Source organism: Dermochelys coriacea, chromosome 3, assembly GCF_009764565.3.
Source record: "Dermochelys coriacea isolate rDerCor1 chromosome 3, rDerCor1.pri.v4, whole genome shotgun sequence".
Classification (NCBI taxonomy): domain Eukaryota; kingdom Metazoa; phylum Chordata; order Testudines; family Dermochelyidae; genus Dermochelys; species Dermochelys coriacea.
Window position 1 is genome coordinate 204,747,889 of NC_050070.1, and position 19,301 is coordinate 204,767,189.

Genomic DNA, 19,301 nt, shown 5'->3' on the forward strand with positions numbered 1-19,301 from the left:
GGGGACACAGACAGGGGAAGTGACTTGCCCTGTAGAGCTGGGAACAGTCTCCAGGACTCCTGAATCCCAGTCCCCAGTGTCCTGTCCACTAAGCTGCACTGCCTCCCCTCACTCCGCATTCTCCCTCGCTGACCTCAAACCAATGGAGTTTTCCTTTAATCTCTGCATGCAATGCTGGGGTTCGCTCTCACTGGAGAAGCGGGGTCTAGAGAGATTAGTAGTTCTAACTACGAGGACAGTTTGGTGCCACAGCATGCCAAGGTACAAAATCCTGTTGTCTCAGTCCCGTGAAGTATATGTGCCAATGCAGGAGTCCTCACAAGGCTTCTGATGCCCGAGGCATAACAATCAGGCCTTGGCACTATATAATCCTGGAAGTCAGAGCTTCCCTTATTACATTTATGGAACAGATGGGTGCTTTGAGCAGCCAACTATAGCTGCTGCTGAGAAATGCGCTCTCTTCTGACTTTAAGGACATGTTACAAAAAGGGAGAGTTCAGCAAAACTGATTTACGCTCAATCAAGACAAGTACATTATATCTGAAGAGCTGGGGCCAGATCCTCAATGTGTGTAAGTCACCACAGCTCCATTCCTTACACCAGGAGCGGATGTGGCCCCCTCCATCTTCTGGTGGCGTTCTACAATGCATCTGAATTTAACATGCACAGACAATTAAGGTAGAGACGAACACCACCACGTAGTTACAGTTTGTTCTCCCTTCGTAATACGGAAATCAGCGATTTTTGTAACTAGAGTTACAGTACCGTATGCCAGGTGTCCTGAACGCCTGCTTTATCCGTCAGGATCTCAATGAGCTGCTGAGCCTCTCCCTCGCTGAAAACCATGCTGCTAATGGTGGAAACCAGGGTCTTGTATGGGAGGTAGAGGGGGCCATCAGCATCTGTAGGAACTAGAGAGGGAAAAGTGAGAGATTCACATAAGTCATTGAATTATCCACAGCTGGACACCAGGGGGTTCTCACATTCATATTTATACTGATTTAGTTGAACTGGTGCAAGTCCCTGTGCAGACACACTTGTTTTGGTTTAAGAGCCTCTTATTACACTAGCTGAAACTGTTCCTAAACTGACTTAAGCTAAACCAAAATAAGTCTGTCTTAAATTAAATCAGTATCCACGCAGCAGCCTTTTGCGTGGGTTTAACGAAAAGATTTTTTTTTAAAATTAAAAAAAAAATCACTTCAAGTTGTAGTGCAAAATTAGTAATGAGGAAGACTGACAGCACATGCAGTTCTCAACATACAGCTAAACTGGTTCATGAGACTAGTCAGACACCACATCTATTATCTTATAGCAAAGAGTAATAAAGTCACGATGTATTGTTGTCTTTCTTACTAACACATTTACCTAGTTCAGGGGTTCTCAAACTCTGGGTTGGGACCCCAAAGTGGGTCATAACCCTGTTTTAATGGGGTCGCCAGAGCTGGTGTTAGACTTGCTGGGGCCAAAGCCGAAGCCCGAGGGTAACCTTCAGCTCAGGTTACCAGCCCCCCTTCTTGATGCTGATGCCTTTGGGCTTCAGCTTTGGTCCCCCCACCCCAGGGTGACGGGGCTTGAGCTTTGGCTCCCCCTGCCTTGCCCAGAGTGGTGGGGCTCAGGTGGGCCCAGGCTTCGGTGCCCCTTCCCGAGGTCATGTAGTAATTTTTGTTGTCAGAAGAGGGATGCAGTGCAATGAAGGTAGAGAACTGCAGACCTAGCTAAAACCTCACAGACCACAACTTTATAAAGTGGCATTTAAGAGACTAAAGCTGAATGAATTTCAGACACACCCAGTGTAGGTTAATTTTAGTTCCATACTCCAGCTCTGGGATTCTAAAACAGCCAAATCATTTAGAAACCTTCAGGAAATCAGCATCTTGAGCTCGTCTGCACGTAGTGAATGATGAGGCCACAGCACATGGGCCGTTTGCAGATATAGTCTGGATTTCCAGAGTGCTGGAAGTTCACAAAAATGTTATCTCCAGTAATTATTGGTGCAAGAATCTTCAGACATAGCATAGATGGAGGAGAACTACGTAATTGTGAAAAAATGCCATTTCTAAAGATTCATCTTCTGAAGTGGCATCACCTCCCCAATCAGCAGTTTCTGTAGTACTGCAACAAGTTGTATAATACTGTTGTGACAGAGATCTATGGTTAGTTTAGGGCAGTGGTTCTCAACCAGGGGTACGTGTAACCTGGGGATACACAGACGTCTTCCAGGGGATACATCAACTCATCTAGATAGTTGCCTAGTTTTACAACAGGCTACAGAAAAAGCACTAGCAAAGTCAGAACAAACTAAAATTTCATACAGACAATGACTTGGTTTATACTGCTCTATATACTATACACTGAAATGCAAGTACAGTATTTATATTCCAATCTGTTTATTTTTATAATTACATGGTAAAAATGAGAAAGTCAGCATTTTTCAGTAATAGTGGCTGTGACGCTTTTGTATTTTTATGTCTGATTTTGTAAGCAAGTAGTTTTTAAATTAGGTAAAACGTGGGGTACGCAAGACAAATCAGCCTCCTGAAAGGAATACAGTAGTCTGGAAAGGTTGAGAACCACTGCTTTAGGGGGTGGATGAAATCATAGTTTTTAGATCTTTAAGTAGTTTGGACTCTAGTTTAGATAAATTAAGATAACCAGTTATTGCCAAGGCCTCTTGTATTCTGCAGAAATCTAGATCTAAAGTCCTGCAGCAATTTCATACAACTCCTCCCCATACAGACATTCTTATTCTGGAATAGCTATTTCACTCAGCTCCCCAGTGCGAACAAACCTCAGCCTGTCACTTGATATTTTAGAACCATTAAGACATGGGGCAGTTCATATCTTGCATCACCACACAGGTTTAGACTCTATTCACATTTCCCAAGTTCAGTACAACCGGGAGGACTAGATTCTGGAATGCATGTCGTCACCACCACCAGGGGAAATATGGCTTTTGTTCATCCACACAGCAGCTGTTCCCCATTAAAATAGTGGGGTCTCAGACAGCTTCCAATTAACTGCATTGGTCCTTCTGTTTTAGGTCCTGGGTTCAAGTCACTCAAGCAGGGTTAATGCCACAAGAAGCACCACAGACTACATGAGGCCCTGTTTATTGCTTCAGTTTGCTGGTACAGTACTGCGCCCCCACCAAACACACATCCAGATAAAGAGTTGACTTGCTGAACTTTGTCTGCATTCATTCCATTCTGCAAGCGCAAGCATCGAACATATCTGGCAAGCAAAGCTGAATCTGACCTTAAGCTTTAGCAGACAGACCAAAGGGTTTTTGGCTTGATATTTTGTTTATCTAGTTTTATCAAACTAAGTGTTTTCTCTAAGCATTAGAATAACACCACTAGTCTTGCTGGAAAAGAATTTGAGATGGTTTCTTTATATAGGAGCATTGCAGCAAACAGCTCGGGATTGAAGTGTTAAATCGCAGTAAAATTATGTCACAGCCCAGAAGCCTTTTAAAAGGCGAGGGACTGCAGAACTAGTGACTGCATGCCAATAGCTTCGGGGGGGGGGGGGGGGGTTAAAAAAAAATTCTGGAGACCCCGCAGCCCAGCAAGAACTGGAGAAGAGAAGACGGGGGAGCAGGAAGCAGGGAGCCCGCCCTTCCCCCTCCGCCCAGCAGCAAGGCTGGGAGCAACAAGAAAGCGATTGTTGGTCTGGGAGCAGGTTCTGCAACCCACCAAGGCCCCCAAAAGCAGCCCCAGCCAGTCTAGGAGACCCCCTACCTCAGGGAGTCCCAGCCCAGATCAGAGTATGGGGGAGGAGCTTTCTTCCCCCGCCCCCCCCACGAAAAAGTAGGGTTGGGCCCAGATAGGTAATTGGGGGGGGACAGGGGGGAAGCAGGCCACAGAGCAGTCTGCAGGGTAGGGCTGCCACCAGGCTCGTTCCTTTTCTGAGGCCACTGTCCTGGGAAATCTCAGACTTTAAAGGCCAGAAGGGACCATCGTGAGCTGACCTGCACTTTGCAGGCCTTGATACATGCTACTAGCTGCCTGGTTTAGGGGCTCGGGATCATGCCCCTGGTTTTGTTCTTCAAAAGGTGGCAACCCTCCCACAGGGGCAGGGTTAAACTGATCGGGATGGGGTAGGGGAGAAGAGGAGATCACTCAATGAGGGGAGAATTTGAGCAGGAGGGGCCAAGTGTTGACAACGGGAAGCAGCCAGAGAACAGGCATTTCCCAGGCCAGTCTGGCCCAGCTGTTCCCTGTGCTCCCCTCCTCTTGCTCCTGAAGCATGAGCTGTCCAAGCACTGGCAGGAGCTGATCTTCTCCTTCCTGGCTACGCTCTCTTTCCCCGTGAGCCCCTCCCGTCGGAGGACAGCGCAGCTGGGGCAAGAGAGCCGTGCTGGCAAGAAGCAGGGCTGCTTCAGAGATCAGCCCTCAGGGCAGAGAGCAGCACTCAGGAGAACCCAGACGCACCAGGAGCGGAGAAATAAGCAGGCAACCCATCTCGGGAGAGCCCCAGCCAGCACAGGCGCACAATGGGGCAGGAGAGCGCAAGGCTCCAGGGAGACATGCAGCAGCACCCGTTTGGGTGAAGGCCAGGGGGTGTTCAACAGAGCCGTGCGTCAAGCAGGCCACAGGGGTCAGGAAGGAAGAGGCACCAGTGGGCACATCACACAGGGCAGGAAATTCTTCACAGCCCTAAGCTATGTAGCTAGGGCAACCTAAGTTAGGTGCAGACCAGGCTTAAGTGATTTGCCCAAGGTTACACAAGAAACCCATGGCAGAGCAGGGATTTGAACCCAAGTCTTAGGCTAGTGCACTACCACTGGGCCATCCTCCTTCCATTTCCCCGTCTTAGCTTTGAGTTTAACTAAAAATCATCAGAAACTCGCCTGGCTTGGACTGAATAGCCATCCAAGGCCCGTAATACCTTGTCTTCCCATTGCACCAACAGATGTGAAAGAAGTGACAGTTCTCAATCCTCCCTACTTTGCTTCACAGCCAACGAGGCAGCAGTCAGTGAGCCTCTGGCCACTTCTAACTCTCTTTCGCTTTCTGCGTCACGTCTAGTTGGCACTGTGGAGAATTCTTCTTCAACAAGGCATGGGGAAGAAAGGTGATCCAAACCGAGAGGAGATGGACCTCTTACTAGCTGCTACTACTTCTAGCAAGCATCCAGAGCTTAAAATATTGGTTTTGTTCCATGTTCAGTTTTAAGGCAGGGGACAAGCATACCCAAAAATCCTGCATTTGGGGGGGGGGGGCACGAGGAGAATGAGAATGGGGCGTCACCGGTAGTCCCCAAAGAAACTGATGCTAGCTGTCTGTTTTTAGGTAGGGGCTCTGACATTACGGAGAGCTGTAGAGAGGTTTCAAAATAGCCAGACATTCCTCTATCAGAGTTAGATAAACGTTACAGCCCTCCAAAAGTGAGGAATGTGGACTAAAAGCTTGATACCAGATGAATTGTGTTTTTGTTTAGGCATTAAATACTTAACATTGAGAAGCCAAGAACTTTTCAAACCCATGTGGGCATTCAGCGGCACTCACACACAGTAACGCTAATCCTGGTTTGAAACTTGGAAGGTTGCTGATCCTCCAGGATGACAGTAGCTTTAGGCCTACCCCTTGCATTTTAAGTTTGCACCTTTCGTTGTGTCTCTGTTTTAATGATAAAGGATCTAGATGCATACTAACTTATGCTCAGATTCTGTTGGAACTCATGGGTAAGGAAGAAAGGGGCAAAAATACACTACACACAAGGAGTGAAAACATGGCCCTAGTTCAAGTCAATGGCAAGACTCCCATGCAGTTAATGGAGCCAGCATTTCACTGGGTCTTCATCCACAGTTAAGAGATCTAAGGAATCTAAGGAGATTAAGGAATAGTAGTACAATAGCTGGTACACTTTCTGCTTCCGAACACCGAGGTCCTGATCCGTCACATGACAGTTTTGCTACCTCTTCCCTAAAGGGGGTAGAACCACAACGTACACCTTGAAGGTTACTCAGTGTCTTAGTCCAGATATGGGCAGCTCAGTGCAGCTACTTATGCCAAATAAAAACACCCAATTGCTAACAGTAGCCAGAGCACTGTTCTGAGCTTTGAGGCGAGGTCATGAAACGGCTGCTCCTTCTATACTGAGATGTCACTATATGGCGCACCAACTGCAGGGCTGCTAGGTTTAGGAAGCAGTTTTGCACGTCAGTGGGAATCTTCCCCTTGACTTCAGTGGACTTTGGATCAGGTCCCATATTTATTGTGGGTCAGACAAGCTCCATTCTGTTCACCAAAACAGGACCTCCTAGCAGGCACTGGCTTTGCAATAACCACACACTTCTCACATGGAAACAGCTTTCAGGAGCATTGGCCTTTGGAGATGAACTGCTCCACACCTCAGCTGTACCTGGCATTTTGGAGTGGAAATATGCTTTGGGCAAAATCCACTTCACAGGAAGATTTTTGGGGAGTGGAAGAGGAGGAGAATGGGAAGACATTTTTAAAGTAGTCTAGGCTTACTGCATCTGTACATAATAGGGTTGCAGCAAAAGCCAGCTGAAGGAATTATGCTTGGCATGATGGCCCAGTTGACCAGGAAGGAGATGAATTCGAGGACTGGAGGTAGGAGGTGAAACTTTTGAGCTTGCTCAGTGGACATCTGCCAAGGTTTTGAGCTATAGTTGAGTGACAACATCTGTCTCACCGCTACGTACTTTCTGCCCAGCGAGGTTGCCCCTCCCAGCCGCATATGTCCAAGTAGTTTATATGCAGGAGATTTAAGCACACAACACGCTGCTACTTTGTTGGGGTAGGAGAACAACATGGACACTAAGAATCACAAATCTTGCTGTCACCACGGCCATCTACAATATCGTGGACTTCCATTTAAAGAGAGGGATTCAGTGTTCCCGTTTGCACAAGGCACAGACGTAGCCATTAGAAAGAGAGGCTTCTGTGGGAGTTAGCCCGTTAGCCCACCTTAGGGAAACGGTCTCTGCAGAGCAGCTGAGAAATTTGTCCCCTACTGCATTGCCGCAAGAGAGGAAAAAGTCTCCATAAGCCAGGAAAGTGAACTGATTATACAGGAATAAAGTGAAACTAGCCTGTGTCAAGGTGCCTAGTAAGGAAGAGAGCCACCTTTGTAATATGTATTAACATTTTCAAAAAACATTGCTCTCAAACACAAAGTGCTTTTCGCCCTCCCGGTGGATTTACAGCAGTCTTACATGCAAGACTAGCAGACACTTCAGAATGAAATGTCATTCTTAGGTTTTAAGAGGAAGTGGGGAAGCATAAACGTTAAGATTCCAACAGCAGAACTGTTACACTGGGCAAGTGCAGTATCTTCTATTCTGCTTAGCGTGTGCAATTTGTTACTGGTCAAACCAGAAAAAGGAAACAATGCTACCAGCCTCTTCAATATTGAGGAATGAAGAAGAAATACTGCCTTTCCTGAATGTTTACTGCGGTCAAGAGAATCTCAGAAGCCAGAATTCTCCGACGTATTCCTTCGCAGCGTAGGCTCTGTGGACACCAAAATAATCTGAAGACAAAGAAGTAAGCCAATAAGAATTTAAAGACATTCTAACTTCCTGCCTCTCCAAAGCATACTCGTGCTTTGCTTCCTTCCAGTTACAATTTAATTAGAGGAGGAGTTCCTGCCGTGCACAGTAGCAGTTTCTGAGCAGTAACCAAATGCAAAACATTCGTCCTCCAAGACAAAACCCAGCTTGCTTTCTGGATACAGAAGGATAAGGTGCTCCTTCTTTAGCCATGTATAGCAGTCTGCTAGCAGTACTCAGCCATTGCATGGGCAGGTCCACCTTAGTGGGATTGCTTTCATTACAGAGGTTGTCAACCAACTAGCCTGATCACCTTCAGGATAAAAATGCAACAGCCACCTGTCCCTTATGAGGATTGGCAAGGAGCAATCCATGCATGCTCTCTACCTTCAGGCTTGCTTCTTACAAGATGGCACAATGTCTAAGCAGGGGTCTCCCCCTTTCCAGGGACAGGGGTAGAAGAGAGAATACAAGTCTCCCCATCAACCTACTCATTCTGCATTTGTGCAATTTTTCAAGGTGTTCAGGTACCTGCAATGAGCATGTTACAAATACCTACATGACTTAAGCAGTCAGACTCAGGCATTCAGATCCAAGGAAATAGACTCAAAGACTTTAAGGCCAGAAGGGACCATCATGATCATCTAGTCTGACCTCCTGCACATTGCAGGCTGCAAAACCTCACCCACCCAAATAAACAGGAAAAAAAAAAAAAAATCAGAGTGAGAAGCCAGCTCCAAGCACACAGAAGCACCAGTACAAGATGCTACATTAAAAAAAAAAAAAAAAAAAAAGAGGCATTGAATCAAGAAATTAAGGCTGTGGTTGAGTTTCACAGAGAGGAACACAAGCCACTGAGGCTTTCCCAGTCTAACAAGAGTGCCACACATGTAACCAGCCCTTCAAAACCAGCCTCCTGAGGCAACCCTGCCATTTGTAGGCAAGTCAACAGCAGAGAAAGGGGGCGTTCCCCCTCTGTGCCTCACGCGACATATCAGTGCTTAGTTTCCCCACCACATAGCAGCTCTGGTGACATACCGCAAGGACACTTGCAGGTGTCAAATACTTACTCAGCTCACTCTTCTTCTTGGCCACAGCCTTCTTCTTGGCAGCTCCATCGTGCTTTGGCTCTTCTTGGGTTACCAGAGCTTCCGCTTTTTTGACAGCAACAGAATTAACTACGGGAGCACTTTGTAGCGTGCCAACTGGTGGGACAGCCACAATAGGCACTTCTTTGGCAGCTACCTCCAAGACTGGAGAAGATTTTGAGACAGCTACTGATGGAGAAGTAACAAGGAGGGGAGCTGGCTCAACCTTGGCCACCTTCTTTTCCTTCTTCTTCTTGTCTTTAGGTGATGGGGCAGGTTTCTCCTTCTCCTGAGGGGGAGCTGAAACCGCCAGAAGAGGAGACTCAATGATCACTGGTTCACACATCGCAATGGTTTCAGGGTCTACTTCCTTGGGAGCGTCAGTCACGTCCTGAACCAGCTCCTGCTCAGGTATTTTCCCATTCGGTTTCTCCTCTTTTTTCTTGGCCTTTCCTTTCTTCTCAACAGGTTTCTCTTTCTTTTTTTTCTCCACTTTGTGCTGCTGGGTTCTCTCGAGCTCCTTGCGTTGCTTAGCCAGCGCTTCCTCGTAAGAGGTCTCCTTCATGGAGAAGGTGGACACCAGGAAGATCCCAATAGCTGAAATCACCATGAAACCACCAAAGACCATAACACCCAGCGTCTGAGGATCGTACAAATCCATCCTGGCTTACTTCTCTATCTGCAAGAGGCAAAAACACGAGTTAGTGCCAAGATACAGCTTCCCAGCACCAGATCTGTTGCGGTGGAGGTGGGGAGGGGGGTACGTGTGTGCATAAGTAACACTTGTTTTTATTACAGAGCCACCAAAGGGAGAGGCCCCATTATTCTAAGCACTGTACAAAATGCAGAAGAAAATCCTTGTCCCATCAAGCTACAAAACTAGGTGTGGGTCAGACTGGAAAAGATGTAATGAAAAAAACAGCTTAAATGAGTTGATTTCTTAGGCTAAAGTCAGCCAACAGATCTAGAGATTTTAAAGAAGCTCATTCATTACACAATGTCCAAATGTGCGTATAGTAGGATAAAACCAGGACATGAGTCGTCGTCTTGTACTCCTTCCCTTTCAGGTCTAGAGAACCCAGAAACACGTTGAGCATTTTAGATGCTAAAGGGAAATAACCATTTGCAATCAGGTAAAATTTTTCACACTATCTTTTAGCAATGGAATGCTACCTTACTGGTATACAGAATCATAGAAGTGTAGGGCTAGAGGGTCCGCAGGACACCATCTAATCCATTCCACCACACCCACACCCACAATCTGAGGCAGTACCAAGCATACCCAGATTATCCCTGACAGGTGTTTGTCCAGCCATTTCTTTAAAAAAAAAAAAAAAAAAACCCTCCAAAGATGCAGATTTCACAATCTCCCTTAGTATCCTGGTCCAGGGCTTAACTATCCTTATTGTGAGGGAAAACTTATCCGACCTCAATCTCCCTTGCTCAAGTTTAAGCCATTTTCTTCCTGTCCTACCTTCAGTGGACAAGGAGAACAACTGATCACAGTCCTCTTTGTTACAGCCCTTAACACATTTGAAGACATTTACGTTACTAGAGAACAAGCCAGTGTCGAGACTTCTCCGCATGTTCCCCATTACAGCCAAGTGGGTATTAATAACCCACAACAAGAATTTGTCTCTGCAGCAGTATGTAATCCTTACTATACACGTTAGAGCCCGACCTTTCATTATAATCTGATGCTGGCGACCTGTGTTAGACACAAAGTAAAAGTGCAAGTCCCAGTTATTCAAGCCCCTGTTTTCTGTGTGGGTACAGCCAGTTTCCAGGCACGAAACTGAATGAAGATAAATACATGCTAAACTAACCAAATCTAGCAGTGCAAAGCAGAGCCCCACCCTGTATTCTTGATTTTTATTACACCTCTCCCCACCCCAAGTTTTGTTGTTTTTTTTTTGTTAGGGACGTACCAACACCCCCTGCCCCAGTGTGCTAGTTTATTCAATGTCTCTAGCACTTATTCCAATAACAGCAGGGAGATGTTGCAGTTACGGAGGTTATAAACACAAGTTAGAGCTGCCATGCCTATGCAGCATGCAGGATTTCCTCCTGGCCGACTCCCTCCGCTGTAATCCATCGGTCTATAACGTTCAAAAGCAGAAGCCAGAGTCAGTTCATGCAAAGCTGCCAATCCTGCCTCTGCAGATGACCCCTGGGCTGTGGGGGATTCCCTCCACCTGGGATCTAGTGGAGGGGTGGGGTGGGCGAGCATGCGTTCACAGCTGCATGGTGTGGAGCCTGCACTACATTGTGTTGCCTGAGCACAGTGGCAATTACACAGGACACACACGTTGCCAGCTTAGAATCAAGGTTGCTCAAGTGTATTTCCTCGAGATATACGCCCTAAAAGAAAATAAATGGTATGTTAAGGCAACGGTCACACATGACACCAGTGAGCCCACAGCCAGCACAACTCTCACCCCACATTCACTGTCAATTGAGCCAGGCCCTCAGCGCACAGCAAGAGCCAAGACACACACTGCAACTCACAACTAAAGCCAGAAGGGACCATTCGGATCATCTAGTCAGACCTCCCTGCAAAGCACAGGTTGCCTAACCTCACGCAGTGGTTCTTGCGGCCAGCCCATACTTCTGATTAACCTACAGCACGTATATCAGAAAGATAACCAGCTTTGATTTAAAGACTGCAAGCGACGGAGAATCCACCACTGCAGAGTTGCCAACCTTCCAAGATTGGCCTGGAGTCTCTAAAATTAATCTTTCAAGGAGTGGTCCCCCAAGCTGGAGGGGCGCGTGGCAGATCTCAGGCCAACCTCCAGAGGGGGGGCGGGAAGGGAGCGCCACCTGGCCCTGCTCTGCCCCCAGCTACAGCTACAGCCCAGCTCTGGCCCCAGCTGCAATCCCAGCCCAGCTCCACCTTAAGTCCCAGTTCCTCCTGCATCTCCAGTTGTGCCCCCAGCTCTGCCTTCAGCCAGAGCTCCTTTGCTGAACCAACTGTGCAGTATTGTGGGGATGTGGGGGGCGCACTGACAGATTCCATTACTGGTAAGGTGGGGAGGGGGTCATAACAGGAAATGTTTGGGCGCCACTGCTTTAAAGATTGTGTCATGTGATGAAACCTCCAGGAAATATATCCAGCCAAAACTGACAACCCTAAGTTGTTCCGACGGTTAATTACCTTCACTGTTAAAAATGTGCAACTTAAATTCAGGTTAGAAATTTCTAGCTCCAGTTTCGAGCCACTGGATTTCACTACGCCTTTTTCTAGTAGGTTATAGAGCCCCTGCTATCAAAAAAAAAATATATATATATTTCTCCTCCCTCCCCCAGTACTTGTAGGCACAACCAAGTCATCTCTTAACACTCTCTGGGATCAGCTGCAGATAACTGAGCTTCTGAAGTCTCACTAAAAAGTCATGTTTTCCAGACGACGAATTATTCATGCAGCTCTTTTCAAGATCCTTTCTGAAGTGCTGACAACAAAACTGGACACAATTTTCCAGTCCCTGAATTACTTTCAGTTTGATTCACTATGCAGCATTACAAAATGTGTATATAGGGCTACGCTGATTAGAGTGGCCACTGCCACATTCCCCAAAATAACAGACATTCCAGTACATCTGGGAATGGCATAGACCCACTCCTGCCTGCGTGCCCCTGTAACTTCACACACAGAGTCCACGTGAGGTCCCACCGCACAGAGGGTGCCTTTTTCAGAGCCTGCTGCTCGGCCCCCACTGGCGTGACCCTGTCCACACAGTGTATGTAAGGCCACGCCAGCGGGACAGAAAGTGATGTTCCACATGCAGTGCGACAATGATACCGGACATCCAGTATCGCACAGGGAAAAGCCAGTCCAAAAACACGACGAGACAGCTTCAAACTGGACAAATGGCCAACGTACTGTTGACGCATGATTCTTTATCAATGTGGATGAAAATCCAATTTTATTTAAATTGGAATTTTAAAAAAAATTACTTTAAATTACATATTTTTGAAAAAATAGCTTATTTGCAAATTCAATTTGAAATTGACAACCTATGTTAAGGTCTAAACTTCCTATTGCTTATTACTCATTTAAATACATTTTAAAAAGGCTCCATCAAGGAGCACTCCTCAAGTTTTAATGAGCTAAAGCATGCTGCTGTTTTAGTTTATAAAGAATTGGGGTGGAGGGACAAGACACCTTTAAACTTCTGATATCAATTCAAGCTTTATAAAAAGGACACAACGTCATATCCTGCAGGATGTAATTATTTTCAGCCTTTCCAATGGAGCGAATGCTGTTATTTATGTTTCCCCAAGGGGCTGGACCTTGGAGTTTGCTGCGCAGAAAAGCTTTTGGTTTCAGTTCTGCAAGCACAGGAGAGAATGTTTTCTTTAACTTGAGAAACCGATTGGGAGTTTAAGCAGCGGGAAAGCTTGTTTTCTTCAAGTCTATAAAAGGGGGCGTGGGGAGAACAGTTCGAAGACGATGAGTGTGACAGGTTCAGTCACAGAGACCCCCTTGGGACTGTCACCTGATGTGCTGGAATTACCTCCGAGACCATTTTCCCTGCCAGCTTGGGACTCCAGAACCCTGCCTTGTTGAGCCAGACACACTAGCCTGCTGGAGCACAGATCCAGGTCAGGTCCATGCTCCCAAAGCTACAGACTTTAACCAAAACCGCTCAGTAGGTCACCTAGCTCCAGCACCCAGCTCCCAATGGGATCCAAACCCCAAATAAATTCGTTTTATTCTGCATAAAGCTTATACAGGGTAAAGTCATAAATTGTCCACCCTCTATAACACTGATAGAGATATGCACAGCTGTTTGCTCCTCCAGGTATGAATCACTTATGCTGGTTTCATTAATAAACAAAAGTGATTTTATTAAGAATAAAAAGTAGGATTTAAGTGGTTTCAAGTGATGACAGAACAAAGTAAGTCACCAAGCAAAATAAAGTAAAAACATGCAAATCTAAGCCTAATACATTAAGAAACTGATTACAGGTAAAATCTCACCCTCAGAGATGTTCCAATAAACTTCTTTCACAAACTAGACTCCTTCCTAGTCTGGGCCCAATCCTTTCCCCTGGTACAGTCCTTGTTAGTTCCAGCAGCCATCTCAGGTGGAAACTAGGGGTGTTCTCATGACTGGCCACCCCCTTTGTTCTGCTCCACCCCTTTTTATAGCCTTGGCACACGGCAAGAATATTATGTCTCTCTGGTTCCCCACCCCTCCTTCTAAATGGAAAAGCACCAGGTTTAAGATGGATTCCAGTATCAGGTGACATGTTCACATGTTCTGCGAAACCCCAGCCTCCATTCTTCCAGGGCTGGCCCGCACATATTCAGGAAGGTTTGCAAGTAAACAGAGCCATTTACAAGTCATTGATTCTGAAGCACCCTTATTGGCTTCCACTTAACATCAGTAATACAAGTTTATATCTTTTTCTCCTAACCCCAGACATAGAAATAATACATGCAAACAAATAGGATGAACACACTTAGTGGATCATAAGCTTTGTAATGATACCTTACAAGAGATCTTTTGCATGAAGACTTGTTGCTGTCTTCCCAGGATTACTTTCTGCCTAGCCTTGGGCCTTTGCTCCAGCCTATCAGCCCTGCTCTCTCGAAGCCTCTTTCCCAGGCTCCCTGCAGCACTTCACAGCTCTGTCTGCCACCCAGCCAGTTCTGCTGCTGGCGAGTTTCCTCCCCTCCCAGGGCAGTCTCTGACTCAGCCGGCAGAACCCTGGGCGGGCTCACTTCCTGCCACTTTGCTTCCCAACTGCCTGGGTACCTTCCTCCAGCCAGGCTCTCACCCAGCTCAGCTCCCTGATCCTGGCCGCACTTCTTCCCCGGAGAGAGAGAGACAGGGCTGCTCTCCTTCCTGGGCAGCCCTTTGAACTCCTCAGACCCAGCTTGACATGTACCCCACACAAGGCCAGGCTGACTGCACCCCTGGGCTCTCATTAGCCCCCCAGGCCCACTGTGGGGTTGGTACATCCCACATAAATGTGCACTAGTTATTTTGCTATTTAAAAACACACCCACCCAACCTTTTCGGCCATAAGAACATAGCCCATGTTTGTACAGCGCCTAACACGTGGAAGTTCCATCTTGATGTTACCACAATGCTAAATGTTACTGTTTCCAGCCCTACCATATCTCCCATAGGATCACAGGATTAGAAGGGACCACAAGGGCCATCTAGTCTCATGCCACGTATATTTTAATTTTGATTCAGTCAGGGACTTTGAAGCACACAGACAGACATTTGTTAGATGGGCTTGGGAGTAGGGAATCATCTATTTTGAGAGACAGGTCCAAGGTGTTTGAAAGGGAATAACTTTTACTGCAAGAGTTACCAAATAAATTAGTCTGTAGAGCAGCGGTTCTCAAACTCCACTGCACTGTGACCCTCCCTTCTGATCACAAATATTACTACACCACCCCAGGACGGGGGGGGAACCAAAGCCCAAACCCACCCCAGCCCTGCCACTCTGGGGGCCCCAGCTGAAGCCCAAGGGCTTCTGCCCTGGGCAGGAGATATGTAACCTTAGGCCCCTTTCCCAGGGCTGAAGCCCTGGGCGGTGGGGCTCGATCTTTGGCTTCGGCCTCGGCCCTAGGCCCCAGAAAGTCTAACACCAGCCTTGGCGACTGCAGTTTGAGAACCCCCTGCTGTAGCGCTTTACTCCTCCTTCCAGCTAATCATAGGCAACCTTAATTAGGAAGCTGCTACTCCCTCGCTCCACAACAACATATACAACAACTACATTCAGCAGTGAGTTACATAGAGAGCCTCATTCCCTCAATGATACTCAAAGTAGGGCACACCAGTTTCTTGAGAAGACAGAAATAAGGCATTTTTAATAGTCACTAGTCGATGACAAACCTTAAGGTTGGCTCTCTCCAGCATATGAAGTCAAAGGGCCTAAGTCCTGCAGAGACTTCAGCATAGACATAAATGCAACTCAAATGTATGTCTACACTGTATTAAATAATCCGGGACACAGCTGCAGCGGCCCAGGTCAGCCGACTCTGGGTCATGCTACGGGGCCATAAAGTTATACTGTAGTCGTTCAGGCTCAGACAAGGAGGGAGAGTCTCAGAGCCCAGGCTCCAGTCTGAACCCAAACGTCTACACTACCCATTTTATAGCCCCAAAGCAAAAGCCACATGAGCCTCAGTCAGTTGGCCTGGGCTCCGAGACTCGTTGCCATAGCCGGGTTTTTATTGCAGAGTAGACATAACAGTGTAGAATAATTTGAGGTAAGACTTCGCAAGACCTGGCCCTGAGTCAGTACAGATATACTGCATTATTATGACCATTAAAGTTGATGCTACATCTGCATCTAAACAAAATTGCATGGTATTGTGGCATATTTGAGTAGTTAGGATGAGACTGCATAATTAAGACTATATTGCAATGCATAAACAACAGGCAGAGTCAAAACTGTGGGTACTGTGTTATTTCTTGACTTGTGCTTAGTCAGGCAACCTTAAGATTCTCTCAAACTGCATAAACTTTAAAGTTTTATTTCACATCACAATTTGAGCCATAAAGGTGACTTCTATGCTCCTTAAGAGACATGTTTACTTTGTTTAATATTAAAGCATTTGTCTTCTTGTGGAGGTGAGGGAGAACACATATCACCAAGGTAGTTTAGTTGGGCAGGACTGATAGTGGATTTTTAAGAGGTTACTTTCATGTTCACCACACAAAATTACAGCTACATATTAAACTTTTTCCCTCAAAATGCTTATAAATTCAGCCCAAGATCACAGCCACACAAAGAGCGAGAATTTCACATATAGATTTTCTTCTTGGGAAGGGGTGGGGGAGGGGGGGTCTAGTATACCCACAAAAATTGTTCTTGTTCAGGCAAAGCTTTCTTTGCACTAAAACAGAATAAGACTAGCAGGTATGATTTTTAGTTATGAAAAAGGAGATGGATTTAATAGAAAGAAGTTGGCGTAGTGCACATGTTTAATACTCTTTAAGAGAGTTTCTGAAAGAGGCAGGACTCCATGTAATTTAGTGGAGGAATCCTGCCATCCCTAGTGAACCATCAAGTTTTTAGGACCAATCCTTTTAGGACATTGGTAAAGGCATCAGAAGTTTATTTTAAGCAACCTGACGACGGTGATTTCATAGCACACTGTGCTTACCCTAACTCCAGCTCTTTTAAAGAAATGTGCATAATTATTTGGAAGAGTTATCTTTGCCTTTCCAAAGATACCTACAGCAACGTAGTCATCATTAAAAACTCAGGCTCAATGGCTCTTTAATACAGAATGATGTAGGTTTCCAGGAGAAACTGACTTTCATAAATATCACACAGATTCTAGGTTAAGTGATCAACAACTACCTCAGAGCAGTATCTGTGATATTGCAGCTATTTCCTGTAGTTAGAGTGTGAGTGGATGCAGTATCTGGTATCACAGCATGGTAACCTTGAGCCAATGCAATAATGCCAGAGATGAAGGAGCTGTTTTGTAATATAAAAGACAGCGCCATAATTCACAAACAGTCCTAGTGACACCAGAGAGCAAAAGACACAAAAGGAGTCTTCCAAGTAGATTTACTTGTGTTTAGCAGCATGACAATCAGGGATGATTTTAGCAGAACAGAAGCCAAAGCTTAACAATCAAGTTTCAGTAAAATGACAAACTAAGACCTGATCCTGCAGAACTTTCCTCACACTGGTAGTTGCTACTTATGAGTATTTCCATTAACACCTGTGGAGAACAGGTGCATAAAAACTCTTAATGCAAGTTAGTCTGCAGTAGCAGGACAACAGTTATTAAGAAAGTCAACAACTCCGGGACAATAAAACAGCTACACTTGATGTAGAAATTAAAAGTGCCACTGAACTTCAACCCCACTCTAGTGGATGGAGGGTGGCTCCCCATTAGTTTTTAAAATGGAAGCTCCTAACCTTGTCAATTAGGAAAAAAAAAACATTTAAAAAGTTGCACAACGGGTGGAAGGAGAATATTTATTGCAGAGAAAGTCACGTCTCAATGATCACACCCTCCATACTTCATTTTATTCTCACCATCAGTTGCGAGAGCAGCCCCCCACCCCAAAGGCTTTTGAAGTTAAAGTACACAAGGGAAAAAGAGAAGTTACACTTGAGCTACCAAGTGAACTGGAGTCACTCTCTGTCCAGCTCCACAGTCATGCATGACTGCAGGCAACAGGGATGCCTTTGGCTGACGGAGCCCCCTCAAAACAGGTTAAAAAGCAGATTTCACATAAATGCATGGAGGTGGATGCTAACTGACCATCCAAACCTCACGCTCAGTGTTCTGCTTCTTTGGTACCCTAGGAGACCGTCTCATTCTTCCAAACACAGGAGGCACTAATATGGTTTAAAAAACCCAAGCCTGGAGCATTCAAAAGGGCAGTTACTGTCGCACTGGTCTTTACTCTCATTGCCCCATTAACATCACGGGGCCTCTGCAAAAGAAGAGTAGAAGGGAGTGTGATCCTCATCCTGCAGATACTTTCAAGGGATTCTGGCAACATCATAAGCCAGAAAAGGATGCTGGAGTGGTTTGTTAATGCCAATATGATACCTCTGACAGCCCATTGCATGCGATTCTGGAAGGAAGATGCTGCCATGGTTTAAGGAGGAGAGAAGTATACACCTCCCTCCGACCACTCCATTTTTAAATATTAACATTCCAAAGAGGTATTTAATACTGTTCAGTATTGACAACAAGATGCAGTGATGTTTCAGGCAAGAGACCCCCACCCACGCATTACAGCAATCGGTTACTTAAGCTTGCATAGGCACTTTTCATGAGCCACAGCAAAAGCTAGCCAACTGCAGCTGTGCAGTGGTATCTTTACACTTTATTTGCCCCTGGTATATTTTTGCAGCTTTTACTAAAAGGACTCTAGCAGGCCACTGCTAGGGTCTTAAAACATTGCCTATTTTTAATCACATTTTTAGAGTCCTTGAAATTTTATCCCACGCCCCCAGAAAAGGCAGCATTTCAATGTTAGGCCTCAGAAGCAATCCCTCCGCTCTCATAAGTAAATTATTTTTGGCAAGGAAACAGTCTGGAATTCAGTTTCCAAAGGGTTATTTTTGTAAAAGAGATGATAGATCCCTTCATTCTCTTCACTGCGTTTGCTTCACCAAGATGAACTCCTGTTATATTCTAGATGTTACAATGACAGTAGATGATCGTTCTCTTCAAAAGAGCTACGGTCTTTGTAAAACTAGTATCAATACAAATCAAGTTACTCAGTAAGTTTAGACTTAGGGTAACTATGGAAGTTGAGGTTTACGAAAAGAATTAGATCTCTAGACTCCTCTCTGTCAGTGCAGGATACTTCCCCTACTACACATTTGGTAGTGCTGTCCTTGGTCTAGTGCAGTGGTTTTCAACCTTTTTTCATCTGCAGGTCCCTAAAATATTTCAAATGGAGGTGCGGAGCCCTTTGGAAATCTTAGGCATAGTCTGCAGATTCCCTAGGGATCCACAGGTTGAAAACCACTGGTCTAGTGTTAAGGATACCAAACAGTGGAACTTTCACATCTTCCCTTGGGAGGAATCCTCCAGTAGCTATTGTTAACAAGTTTGCGATAGTCTACTGAAGTCTTCCAATATACACCCTGGTACTAACTTAAATTATTCATCTCCCCCCTTCATGGCTATGCCTTTTGAGCATTTGTAGCTTCAGGTGACTACAGAGTACTTCAAA

At 45.7% G+C, this 19,301-nt stretch overlaps 1 protein-coding gene across 10 annotated transcripts in view; it reads right to left on the bottom strand.

The window, feature by feature from the left end:
• RRBP1 (ribosome binding protein 1) overlaps window positions 1–19,301 on the bottom strand; it is a 53,119-nt gene that overhangs the window by 30,827 nt on the left and 2,991 nt on the right. For 8 of the 10 annotated variants that reach the window (XM_038394300.2, XM_038394313.2, XM_038394302.2 and 5 more), the window contains exons 2-3: window positions 8,596–9,292; window positions 766–911 (exon numbers count right to left, since the gene is read on the bottom strand). In XM_038394300.2, coding sequence (XP_038250228.1) covers window positions 766–911; window positions 8,596–9,274 — 825 coding nt within the window. In that variant the 5' untranslated portion in view covers window positions 9,275–9,292. Of the gene's footprint in view, window positions 1–765; window positions 912–8,595; window positions 9,293–13,597; window positions 13,705–19,301 lie in introns of those variants that run through there. The other 2 variants (XM_043512141.1, XM_043512139.1) reach the window with 2 other exon arrangements.